The sequence below is a fragment of the Rana temporaria genome, chromosome 10 (assembly GCF_905171775.1).
Source record: "Rana temporaria chromosome 10, aRanTem1.1, whole genome shotgun sequence".
Classification (NCBI taxonomy): Eukaryota; Metazoa; Chordata; class Amphibia; order Anura; family Ranidae; genus Rana; species Rana temporaria.
The window spans coordinates 24,166,589-24,179,177 of record NC_053498.1 but is presented as its reverse complement, the minus strand read 5'-3'; the positions used below and the strand labels follow the sequence as shown (position 1 = coordinate 24,179,177).

Genomic DNA, 12,589 nt, shown 5'->3' with positions numbered 1-12,589 from the left:
TTATAAATATAAATGCTGCAAATACCTAATTTCACAGCCGAGATTGCGATCACATGACTAGCCAGCTCTCTCCTCCCCTCCTCCCCTCCAGACTTACATCACCAGGGAAATCTCAGCCCCGCCCGTTGCATCTCTCAGAGGAGGAAAAGAGGAAAGCTGGACAGTCATGTGATCGCAATCTCAGCTGTGAAATGAGGTATTTGCAGCATTTATTTTTATAAATCACACACAGTGTTGATGTTGTATACAGGTTAGTGTGGCTTAAAGGAGTTGTAAATAAAACTTTATTTTTTGCTAAAATGACTGTTTACAGGGTATAGAGACATAATAGTTAACTGATTCCTTTTAAAAACGATTAAAATCAATCATATAATGTACCTGTAGTTTCTAGTTTCGTTTTTGCATGTTTCCTGCTTCTCTGCTGTACAGAGCCACAGAGTGTCAGGAATGCTGGTAGATCAGACTGTGTGACCGCACAGAGGAACCAAACAAGGTGAGTAGTGAAATAAAAGGGGTTTATTTACAAATGTGTGAACCACCAGTGCACAATAAAACGACAAACAGTATGTACAAATAAAGGGGAATACCGTATTCATAAACGAGCCAAGCCAAGGTCATACACATGGGAGGTCAGTAGATGGGTGAGGATGGGAACACAGCGGATCAGGGAGCGGATGGATGGACAGGCTGCGGGGCAGGAATCCAAGAGGGAACAGGAATCAGGACACAGGGAGGACAAGTCCAGGCAGGGATCAAGGATCAGGATCAGGTCCAGAAATCAGGGTCAAATACAAGCTCAGGTCCAGGAGGTATGACGATACCAGGGCGAGGAGTGATTACACACGCCGGGTATTTATAGAGGCGTGCTGATTGCATTCAGGTCACACCTGAACGCAGGAAGGGCTGTGTGCTCCACACTGCTAAGAACGCCCCGCTGGTGGACGCCAGTACTGCAGCCCAAGGATAACATAGCAGTAACACCAGCAGGGGGAACCTTCCCTGACAGTACCCCCCCCCAAAGGAGCGGCCTCCGGACGCTCCAATTAGATGTTGCTGGGGAAAGTCCGTGGTGTCAAGCTGGGCAGCAGATAAAATCACATCAGGTTGGGCCGGATGAAAGTCCATGACTTTTAACAGGGCAAAGTGCAGCTCAAGCTGGGCAGCGGGTACAGAAATCTTAAGTTGGGCAAAAAGTACATCAAGCTGGGATGCAGATAGGGGCAAATCAAGCTGGGCAGCAGGCTCCGGGTCGTCGAGCTGGGCAGCAGGCTCCGGGTCGTCGAGCTGGGCAGCAGGCTCCGGGTCGTCGAGCTGGGCAGCAGGCTCCGGGACGTCGAGCTGGGCAGCAGGCTCCGGGTCGTCGAGCTGGGCAGCAGGCTCCGGGTCGTCGAGCTGGGCAGCAGGCTCCGGGTCGTCGAGCTGGGCAGCAGGCTCCGGGTCGTCGAGCTGGGCAGCAGGCTCCGGGTCGTCGAGCTGGGCAGCAGGCTCCGGGACGTCGAGCTGGACAGCAAAATCCGGGTCGTCGAGCTGGGCAGCAAACTCCGGGTCGTCGAGCTGGGCAGCGGGCAGGGACACCTCAGACTGGGCAGCGGATGGCACCGAAACAGGCAGGGCAGATGGCACTGAAACAGGCAGGGCAGATGACACTGAAACAGGCAGGGCAGATGACACTGAAACAGCAACTTCAGGCTGGCAAACTGGCACAGCAACTTCAGGCTGGCAAACTGGCACAGCAACTTCAGGCTGGCAAACTGGCACAGCAACTTCAGGCTGGCAAACTGGCACAGCAACTTCAGGCTGGCAAACTGGCACAGCAACTTTAGGCTGGCAAACTGGCACAGCAACTTCAGGCTGGCAAACTGGCACAGCAACTTCAGGCTGGCAAACTGGCACAGGAACTTCAGGCTGGCATACAGGATCAGGCTGGCAAACTGGCCGCATAGCAGGTAGAGGTTTGGCAGAATCAGGTTCAGCTGGCATGCAAGCAGACTGGAGCAGGTTGGTTGGTGTGGAGACAGGTTGGGTTACTGGCAGGATCATCTTGGTTGGGAAAAACTTTTGTTTTTTCTTGGGCTTAGCCACAGAAGCTCTGTAGGTAAGGGGTGCAGCGGACTGGAAAGGAGGATTGGGATATGGCAGAGTAGAGGGAACAGTAGCTGGAGGAAGTTTTTGTGGGTTAGTAGGCGGCTGAGAAAAGACAGGTGGGTTGTATGCAGGATAGGTACAGGGAGCAGAGACTGGATATTGGTATCTGGTGGGAAGCAGTGTACACTGAGCTTCGACTGGGGTTGCCATTGGTGATGGACAGATGGATCTTTGGGAAGGTGAGTGGTTAATGGCAGGGCTGGAAACAGGTGGTTTGGCAGAAATCAGGAGATCTGACCATGCCTGCAGCACAGGCTGAACAAAAGCAGGTTCACACACACCTTGTCTAATCAGAGACTGCACAGAACTAATGCACTCAGACAACTTTTGCTGGGGACAGGAGGAATAATGTTCATCAAAAGAAACTGGATCATCCTCTAATAACCATATCAAGGATTCAACTTGGTCATGACTGAAGGGGGGAGAGAAATCGTCACTGCCATCAGGAATAAATGACAGGGCTGGCTTTACACACAACCGGATTAATGCCTGAACATCATTGAAAGTTATGCAACCCTGATCCACCCAGGAATGAGCCGATCGGATAGTTTCCATCAGCTGGTCACTAGTCCACCCCTCCAGAACCTGGCGACAATACTCCTCATCCTCCTCTGCCAGCAGAGAATAGTAAATGATTTCATTGAAATCCATGTTTAGAGCCACACACTACACCAGTATGGTTCCTCAAAGCAATCACGTCTGATCAAGGGATGGCCCTGGTATACTGTCAGGAATGCTGGTAGATCAGACTGTGTGACCGCACAGAGGAACCAAACAAGGTGAGTAGTGAAATAAAAGGGGTTTATTTACAAATGTGTGAACCACCAGTGCACAATAAAACGACAAACAGTATGTACAAATAAAGGGGAATACCGTATTCATAAACGAGCCAAGCCAAGGTCATACACATGGGAGGTCAGTAGATGGGTGAGGATGGGAACACAGCGGATCAGGGAGCGGATGGATGGACAGGCTGCGGGGCAGGAATCCAAGAGGGAACAGGAATCAGGACACAGGGAGGACAAGTCCAGGCAGGGATCAAGGATCAGGATCAGGTCCAGAAATCAGGGTCAAATACAAGCTCAGGTCCAGGAGGTATGACGATACCAGGGCGAGGAGTGATTACACACGCCGGGTATTTATAGAGGCGTGCTGATTGCATTCAGGTCACACCTGAACGCAGGAAGGGCTGTGTGCTCCACACTGCTAAGAACGCCCCGCTGGTGGACGCCAGTACTGCAGCCCAAGGATAACATAGCAGTAACACCAGCAGGGGGAACCTTCCCTGACACAGAGCCAATACAGGGCAGTGATGGTTTGGAAAACAAAACTGATTGGTGCTGTGGGGTTTTAGACACACAGTAATCACACCTCCTTGATTAGTGACCACAGAGAGAAAGCTCCCAGTACTGTGGTTATCAGGAAACAGACAACCAGGAAGTGTGGAGATCAGAGAAGAATTACAGCAACTTGAGAGCAAAAACGAACAATGAGGACATGAAAACAGCACTGCATTAAGGTAAAGGAAGCTATTAAGATAAAAAAAATTCCTTTACAAACCCTTTAACAACACTTTAATTTAAATGTACATGTAGGTTTCCCACCTTCCCGACAGATGGGCAATGCTATGTGTGACATAGATGAGGCGTCACTACTGATCATTCTACATCAGTGAAGAAGATTTTCGAAAGAGGATGTTACAGGAACTTCCCTATCTAACAAGTGATGTCAAACCCTTCAGCATATATAAATGTGACTCAACAGCAGAAGGAAGAACATTCATAGAAGGATCCAGAGAGGAACATCAGGACACGGAAAGTTCAAGTAAGTAACTTATACACATATATACAGTATATTTATGGTTTTGTTTAAAAACAAGTTTGCTAATAGATACTCAACAGAATAGTTATTACTGGCACATAACTCAGTGGGGTTGATTTACTAAAACGGAAAAAGTGTAAAATCTGCTGCAGCTGTGCATGGTAGCCAATCAGCTTTTAACTTCAGTTTGTTCAATTAAGCTTTGACAAAAAAAGCCTGGAAGCTGATTGGTTACCATGCACAGCTGCAAAAGATTTCACGCTCTCCCATTTTAATAAAGCAACCCCAGTTTGTAAATCAGGCAAAGCAGTGAATAGATAGTTTGTGAGCATAGTCACCTCTATAGCAATACTTTTTTTTGGGGCTCTAGACCAGGGGTCTCCATACTTTTCAAGCTAAGGGCCAGTTTACTCTTTCAGACTTAAGGGGGGCCGGATTATGACCAGTGGGGGTAGAAAATTCCAGAGGGCCGAGCATCATTGAGAATAAACATGGCCCCAGTGCTGGTGAACAGTAGGTGGAGGAATAGTGCTCCATCATTGCTATTAGTGGAATAAATAGTGCCCCATTGTTGGTGTCATTGGGAGGAATAGTGCCTCAATACTGCCCCAAGGGCCAGATGAAGGCTTGCAAAGGGCCACATCTGGCTCTCGGGCCGCAGTTTGGAGACCTCTGCTCTAGACAAAGGACTTGGGTTGTAGTGGACAGGCTTAGATTTTTAAAGTATATCTAAAGTTAAAGTGTTTTTAAGTTTTGGAGACTGGGGAAGTGTTGAAAATCTTGTATTTATTTCTATCTTTGTCACTGCTGGGGAGATTCATCTTCTCAGCTTCTCCTATTGATCATTGTCATTCGAACAGACAATGATGGGGGAAAACCAAATTTTTACAGTTACTGAAAGAAGAATAGACAAGACATTGGGGTTGATTTACTAAAACTGGAGAGTGCAATATCTGGTGCAGCTCTGCATTGAAACCAATCATCTTCCAGGTTTTTTTTTAATCAAAGTTTAATTGACTCATCTGAGGCTGGGTTCACACTACTACACTACTTTCATCCTACTTTGCTCTGCTACATCGGTCCTACATTTATCCTACATTGGTCCTACATCCATCCTACTTTCATGAACAGGATACTACTTTGGTCCGACTTCAATGATATTCAATGGGTTGAAGTAGGATCAATGTAGGACCAAAAGTAGTACAGGGAGCATTTTCAAAGTCGGACCGACTTGTGTAGGACCAGTTAAGACTGCTCTCATAGGGAAACATTGATTTTCACACGTCATGCTACATGAGGCTCCCAATGTAGGACCGTTTGTAGGACAAGTGTCAACCCAGCCTCAAGGTAGAAGCTGATTGGTTACCAAGCACAGCTGTAATAGATGTTGCACTCATAAATCAACCCCATTGTTCGATGTGGATACTGTTTTCTATTGGCAATTGTCCAAAAAGGGATTGTGTCTTAGTTTGTACAGATTTCCTGTTGGGTGCTTGAGACTCGAACTCCCTTGGGTGGGCAGCATTCTATACTAATCTAAAACCAGTTTGGGCTTTAGATATGCTTTCAGTAAAGTGGCTGACCCTTGTTGAAATCCTGAAATCAGTGGTGCCTCTATTTTGTTAGCCTGAGCTTAAAGTGATTCTAAAGTTTGGAATAAAAAAATAAAAAGCCAATGACTCCCACTGCCGTGTGAGCCAATGAAGAGAGAACAACTCGGGAGAGCCACTGTTTATGACTGGATTGAGATGGAAGTTAGTATAAGGGCTCTTTCACACGGGCAGCCCGTTCAGGTCCGCCTGCCAGTATTTTAGGCGGACCTGAACGGGCGCTCCGTGCTCCTCTATGGAGCCGCGGATGTCAGCGGTGACATGCCCGCTGACATCTGACCCGCTCTGATCTGCCAAAATGTGTAACGGAGGAAAAACCTACTTTTCCATCTGTCTGGCGGATAGGATCAGGTGAACACGGACAGACGGTCCGTGTTCATCCGATCCCCTCATAAGGGAGAGCAGAGAAAAGACAGGGCGGTCCCTGCACAGTGTGCGGGGACCGCCCTGTCATCCGCCGGCTCAGCAGGGATCAACGGAGCGATCCCCGCTGAGCAAGCGGAGGTTCACGGGACGGATCATTACTGATCCGCCCCGTGTGAAAGGTCCTAAGGCAAGACTGAGGGGTAGCTGCGAATTAATCTTCCTATTTGGATCTGCATACATTCATCTGACACGCAGGAACTTTTTTGTTTTCAGATTTGTTTTGCCTGTGTGGGGCTCACAGCTAACTGGGGTGTGTGAGTTGCTTTAGTACCAAAAACAGCACCCCACTACCTATCACTGGACCAGCCCTACCTTTTAAAAGTGAGTCATTTTTACTGATCTCCAGTATAATTGAGACATTTATTGATGATCATTTATGATAAAGAGATTTTTTTTTTACTTTTGTTATTTATGTAAGGGTTATATTTCATTTATTACCAACATAAAGGGAGATCTTTTTGACTGATCAACGGTGGAATATAAATCCATTAAACCAACACCTAATTTCGAGAGAACCAAAATGCATAAACTGTCCTCTGTGTCTTAATTTGGTCAACATACAAACATGGGTTTCAAAACATTTCTTGGTTTTGGTATGACAATAATCTCTAGGTCAGCATTGTGTAGTAGGATTTTGGAAACTGACACATTGCTCCACAAACCACAAAAAAAAAAAAAAAAATCCTAAACATCCTCTTTCCTAGACTCCTAAAACCTCTCGTTTACAGATAGGTGAATGCTTGACAATATCAATACTTAACAAAACTTTTTCGAAAGTCAAGTGAAACTTAAATGAATATATAAAAGAATAAATGTGATGACCAACAGAACTACATTACAACAAAATGTCAGGCACCATTAAAACACATATACAGTTGTGCTCATAAGTTTACATACCCTGGCAGAATTTATGGTTTCTTGGCCATTTTTCAGAGAATACGAATGATAACACAAAAAACTTTTCTTTCACTCATGGTTAGTGTTTGGCTGAAGACATTTATTATCAAACAAATGTGTTTACTCTTTTAAAATCATAATGGCAACAGATACTCCCTAAATGACCCTGATCAAAAGTTTATATATCGCAGTCCTTAACCTCCCTGGCGGTATGATTATTTCAGATTTTAGGTGCTGAAAGCGGTACCATTATTTTGCAAGGAAATTTGGCGTTTTACATTGTAGGCCTGTCAGGGCTCAAAATTTCAAGTCCTGAGCTACTAGCCAGGCCTCAAGAGTTACTCGCCACCAGTTGCCCCACCTAATTCATACACTGCCCTGCGCCTAATTGCAGCCGTAAACACGCCCTCATAGATTATTTCATGGAATGACAATGTTTTATGCAGAATCAAGTTACAAAATTAAATATTACCAACAACAACTTTAACAAAATGGGACAGGGCACTGGGGGCAGACCAGAGGGTCAGGGCACTGGGGGCAGACCAGAGGGACAGGGCACTGGGGGCAGACCAGATGGACAGGGCATTAGAACTGGGTCTCTTCCCCATTCTCTTGCTGTCTCCTCTGCAACTCCCATCCATCCATCCTCTCTCTCCCATTCATCTCATCATCAGGAGCCTGTGTGTGCGGCTCCACGCTTGCATGTCCCCACTTCCCCCTTTTATTCAGGCTGGCAGAGAGGAGAGGAGGTGCAGCACAGCGGGAGGGAGTACAATCCAGCACTGAGATCCACACAACTGCACAGCCATTGACACCATAGCACAGCGCACACTGACAGCACACAGCACACATTGAGACCAGTCTGTTCACAGTGCTCAGGCTAAACTGTTGGACACTTACATAGAGCACAAGGAGAAGAAAACTGCACAAACTAGAAGGCTGCCGCTCTCATGTCAGGGCAACTTTCAGTGAGTGCTGCACCGGAGTGGTAATTTTGGCAATCCTCCACCTCACTCATTACTTTCTGCTCTCCAGCTACATTGGTTGGGGCCCGGGGGAGGGGGGCAGGCTCAGAGAGGTCATACTGTTAGGTCCCATGGCTTAATGAGAATTGTAAGGAGAGCACCTGTGTACTGCTCTGCCTGTGCGCGGCTCACCAGACTACTTTTCCCGAGCATGCACCTTTCCTCTTCGGCCGCCAATCTCATCGGGACTCTAAGTGTAGGCACAGATTGGAGGGAGATTGGTCATGCAGCCCTGTCATCACTCGCCCCCAGCTTAAATCCACTCGCCAAATGCTAGTAGGCGAGTGGAAATTTTGAGGGCTGGGCCTGTAATTAGTAATAACTCACTTAAATCTGGCCAAACAAGAGTCTAGTAGGCATCCCGGGTATAACAAAGTTTGAAAAACAAAATCATAAATTATAATATAATAAATAACTATAAATAATTATAACAAATAATAATGTAATTATAATAAAAATTATTCACTAATGTTATTCACTCAAAATCACTGAAATGTGCTCAGTTGCAGAATTGTCGCTGTCATTACTTTTATTTTTTTATGACGAATTTCCCCACAAATCGCTATCGCTCAATTCTGCAAGTGATTATAATTTATTATTGCTGTTTTCTAGCTGGTCTAAAACCACTTTTGACATAAAGGGACACTTTTTGGTTGCTATGGACAATCTACAGTTTGCAGGCAGAAAGAACAGTTTTTATTATATAAAAGAACATGTAGGGCACTGGGCAGACCACTAGGGACTAAGGGGGTGTGTATTTTTTACATACAGTACTGTAATCTGTAAGATTACAGTATACTGTATGTAAGGTGTTTATTTACTTTTTTGAATTTGGCGCCATTCTCCGCCCCCGTGTGTCGTAACGTCGCAGGGAACGGAGCTCGGTGGCTCACAGGCACTGTGTGAATCGAGCGGACACCGCTCGATCAAAGGGCTGCATTTGGTTTTGAGAACACTTGTTTATACCCATGACAGTCTCTTTTTTTTCATCTGTGCCCCAAATTTATCTTAATTTCTTGTCTTGTAGACATCACTTCAAGTGAAATCAGTGAGGGGGAAAATTGCCTCGTAGGCAGTCATCATTGGAAAAAGTGTCTCCACTGGAAGATTCCCTCTGTATTCCTTTTTTGGTGACAACTTAAAATTTTAGATTCCCGGGCACATTCAGCCACGGGAACATGGTCACCAGAGAAGGCAAAAATCTCCAGTGGGGACACAGACAGAAATGAAAACCTTATATATTCTAAGCCAGTGCTTTAACTGGGCCGGAACGCGGCGGTACCGCCACTTCCAAAAATGGCCCTTCAGAGTACCAGCACCTCTCCATGCGCCCAGTACGTGGGTTTCCCGTACCGGAATGCAGCCCCAGGATGACCGAGGTTTTTTTTTTTCTCGCCGCCGCCGCCGAGTGTCTAGTGCGGGTATCGGCAAACCGCGGCTCCGGAGCCTGCATGCGGCTCTTTTATACCTTTGCTGCGGCTTCGGGCCGCGGAGGATTTAAAAAAGAGCGCGCCGCGCTGTGATACATGTCCCGCCCTCCTCCTCCTAGAGAAGACTAGCTTGTGACGTGTGATAGAGCCAGTGCGCTGTCTGTCACACTAGCTGGTCTAGAGGAGGAGGGCGGGACATGTATCAGCGCGCCAGAACCCAGTGGGGGAGCATAGTGACAGATGACCGCCGTGAGCGTGAGTCACAGCTGAGTGAGGGTGACCTGATGTTTTTTTGATGATAATGATGGTGGGGGGGCTGGCTTGCGATGGTGCAGGAACCTGCTATTTTTTTAATGATGATGGGGGGGGGGTCTGGCTTGCAATGGTGAGGGGACCTGCTATTTTTTTTTGATGGGGGGGGGTGCTGGCTTGCAATGGTGAGGGGACCTGCTATTTTTTTAATGATGGTGGGGGGGCGCGGGGAGGGGGGGGGAAGGGCGGGGGGGGCGCACCGGCGCCTAATAGAGTACCGGCACCTCTTTTGGCCCACTTAAAGCACTGTTCTAAGCCTTCCCTACTCTAAAACTAGAAAAAGTTTTGGCTTTAAACACATTATAGGATATGTTTTTCAAAAGTTTACAGTCATTGCCCTATTTCGCAAGTGGACCGTAGAATATATTTTTGTTTTTTTTCTTGTGCATGACCAATAATAAGACTGGATTTTGAGCTTCTTCACTTCTTTTTACAGAATTTTTCCACTTCCAAACTGTCTTGGGAAAATGAAGAATTTTACAATGGAGTATCCCGTTTCTAATGTTACTCTTAAAGAAGAGACCACAATCCCCTGGGCTTACTATGAATCTACCCCTGAGGTCTATTCTGAAGAGGATGAAAGACTAGAACGTATAGCATTCCATCTCCGTGTGTTCTCCCTGGTGATCTATTCTTTTGCTTTCGTACTAGGGACCACCGGAAATGGTCTGGTTATCTATTTTACCGCCTTTGTAATGAAACGGACTGTCAATGTTGTGTGGTTCCTTAATTTAGCCATAGCTGATTTTATCTTCACGTTTTTTCTACCGTTGAGCATTACTCATGCCTCGCTTGAGTATCACTGGCCTTTTGGAAAATTCATGTGCAAGCTGAATAGCACTATTCTATTCATCAATCTGTACGCCAGCATCTTCCTGCTCACCATGATCAGCATTGACCGATTCATCTCCGTCGTGTTTCCTGTTTGGTGTCAGAATCACCGAACTCCGAAGTTGGCCTCTTTTATAGCCGTGGCAGTATGGATCCTAGCATTCATTTTCAGTTTACCTTATTTTATATTCCGAGATATATACGGTGCTGAAGAAGATCATGTTTCGTGCTATAACAACTTTCATGAGGATGAAAAAGTTGCCTATCCAAGACACAAGGCTACACTAATCATTCGATTTATCGTCAGCTTTTTTATTCCTTTGATCATAATCATCTCATGCTATTCAGTAATTCTTTTGCGTATCCAAAGAAATCACATGACCACATCAAACAAGCCTTTCAAAGTTGTCCTAGCTGTTATCATCTCATTCTTTGTCTGCTGGTTTCCCTACCACGTCTTCTCCTTTTTGGAGTTGTCTGCAAATTATGATGAAAATGAGCACCTTTACTACATAACTTTTGTTGGAATACCTATTACCTCCAGTTTGGTTTTTATAAACAGTTGTATCAACCCCATTCTCTATGTCTTTATGGGTCGAGATTTCAAACAGAAATTCCATAGCTCCCTCCGGTCGATATTTGAGAGAGCCTTCTCCGAGGAATCTACCCAAATAGACTCCAAGAGCAAAACCAAATCAACGTCAGATTCCCAGCTGGTGTGAGACTGGACTATATTTATGGAACAATACATACTATGGAGACCTCATTGGCTTTGAGGTGTTTTTCAGGATGCTATAATATTTTTCCCAAGGCTTTATCATGTCCAGCAGAGAATTGTATGAAATTTGCCAAATATTGAAACTGCCAATTGCTGAAGAAGATCATATCCTGTCTCGGAATTCCAGGACTAACATTTGCTACCATACCACCATAATTAAAAACGGCTATCAAACAACTGAGATTACAAGGACCAATAAAAACTTTTGTGCATGCTGTTGGATAATTTCTAAGAGAAGATGTTAGAAGCTGAATCCAAGCAAACAAATTAAATACCTATAAGGGAACAGACTTAGGCCCTGTACACGCGATCAGTCCATCCGATGAGAACGGTCCGAAGCTGACTGATGGTCTGATGTGCCTACACACCATCAGTTAAAAAAACGATCAAGTCCAACGCCGTGACGTAAAACACAACGACGTGCAGAGAAAAATGAAGTTCAATGCTTCCAAGCATGCGTCGACTTGATTCGGAGCATGCGTGGGTTTTTAACCGATGCTTTTGCGTACTAACCATCGGTTTTGACCTATCGGTTAGGCGTCCATCGGTTCAATTTTAAAGCAAGTTCTAAATTTTTTGACCGAAGGATAACTGACCGAAGGGGCCCATACACGATCGGTTTGGACCGATGAAACTGACCTTCCTTTCGTTTTCATCGGTTTTGACCGACCGTGTGTACGAGGCCTTAGAGGTCTTGTCTCTACCCAACCTCTCTGTCACTCTGCTCTCATCACCTCTCAGCATGTTCACCTTGTGCACATGAGCAGTTCTGCTATATAATGGATTTCATTAAAAAGTCAAGTTTCAGTGCTTGAGTTAAAAAAAGTAACAATGTATTAATAAATACAGAACTGCATTTGTGTATTTTATGTCTAGCTGGAAGTCAGCTCTAAAATAAATAAAGTTATTACAGATATATTTAATAAACAAAAGTTCCTTCTTTTCAGTTTGAATTACTGTAAAATATGCTACAATCTGCATTCAATATCCACCTAACCTGTACATAGACAAATGCAGAGGCTACCATTGGTGATCTCCTTCTGAAAAGGCTAGTAATCTGTTCTTTGCATGCCGTAGCCCTCTTCCCCTTTGGGAGTGCCTAATTACTCTCTGTGCTGGTCCAGCTCCTCTGTCCCTCCCCTCTTCTCTCTACATAACCTTTTATGTGGCAGTCAGGAGAGAAGTGAATGAGAATACTATAAAGGGTTAGTTAAGTGACAGCTCTGAGACTGCTAGGGCTGCTAACATCACTTTCAAGATGGCAACATCTAGCAGGAATATCAGGGCCTTTGAAGGACTACACAACGGAGGATT

The 12,589-nt window shown here is 45.4% G+C and overlaps 1 protein-coding gene across 2 annotated transcripts; it reads left to right on the top strand.

Annotated features, from left to right (window-relative positions):
- The first annotated feature begins 3,884 nt into the window (after positions 1 to 3,884).
- LOC120916448 (chemokine-like receptor 1) lies at positions 3,885 to 11,640 on the top strand. 2 transcript variants are annotated; one of them, XM_040327422.1, is made up of 3 exons: positions 3,902 to 3,969; positions 6,216 to 6,323; positions 10,103 to 11,640. In XM_040327422.1, the coding sequence occupies exon 3, from the start codon at positions 10,134 to 10,136 to the stop codon at positions 11,217 to 11,219; it is 1,086 nt and encodes a 361-aa protein (XP_040183356.1). In that variant the 5' UTR covers positions 3,902 to 3,969; positions 6,216 to 6,323; positions 10,103 to 10,133; the 3' UTR covers positions 11,220 to 11,640. The 2 variants fall into 2 exon arrangements, with proteins under 2 accessions (XP_040183355.1, XP_040183356.1); XM_040327421.1 differs by lacking the exon at positions 6,216 to 6,323 and having other exon boundaries at positions 3,885 to 3,969.
- Positions 11,641 to 12,589: the final 949 nt, after the last annotated feature.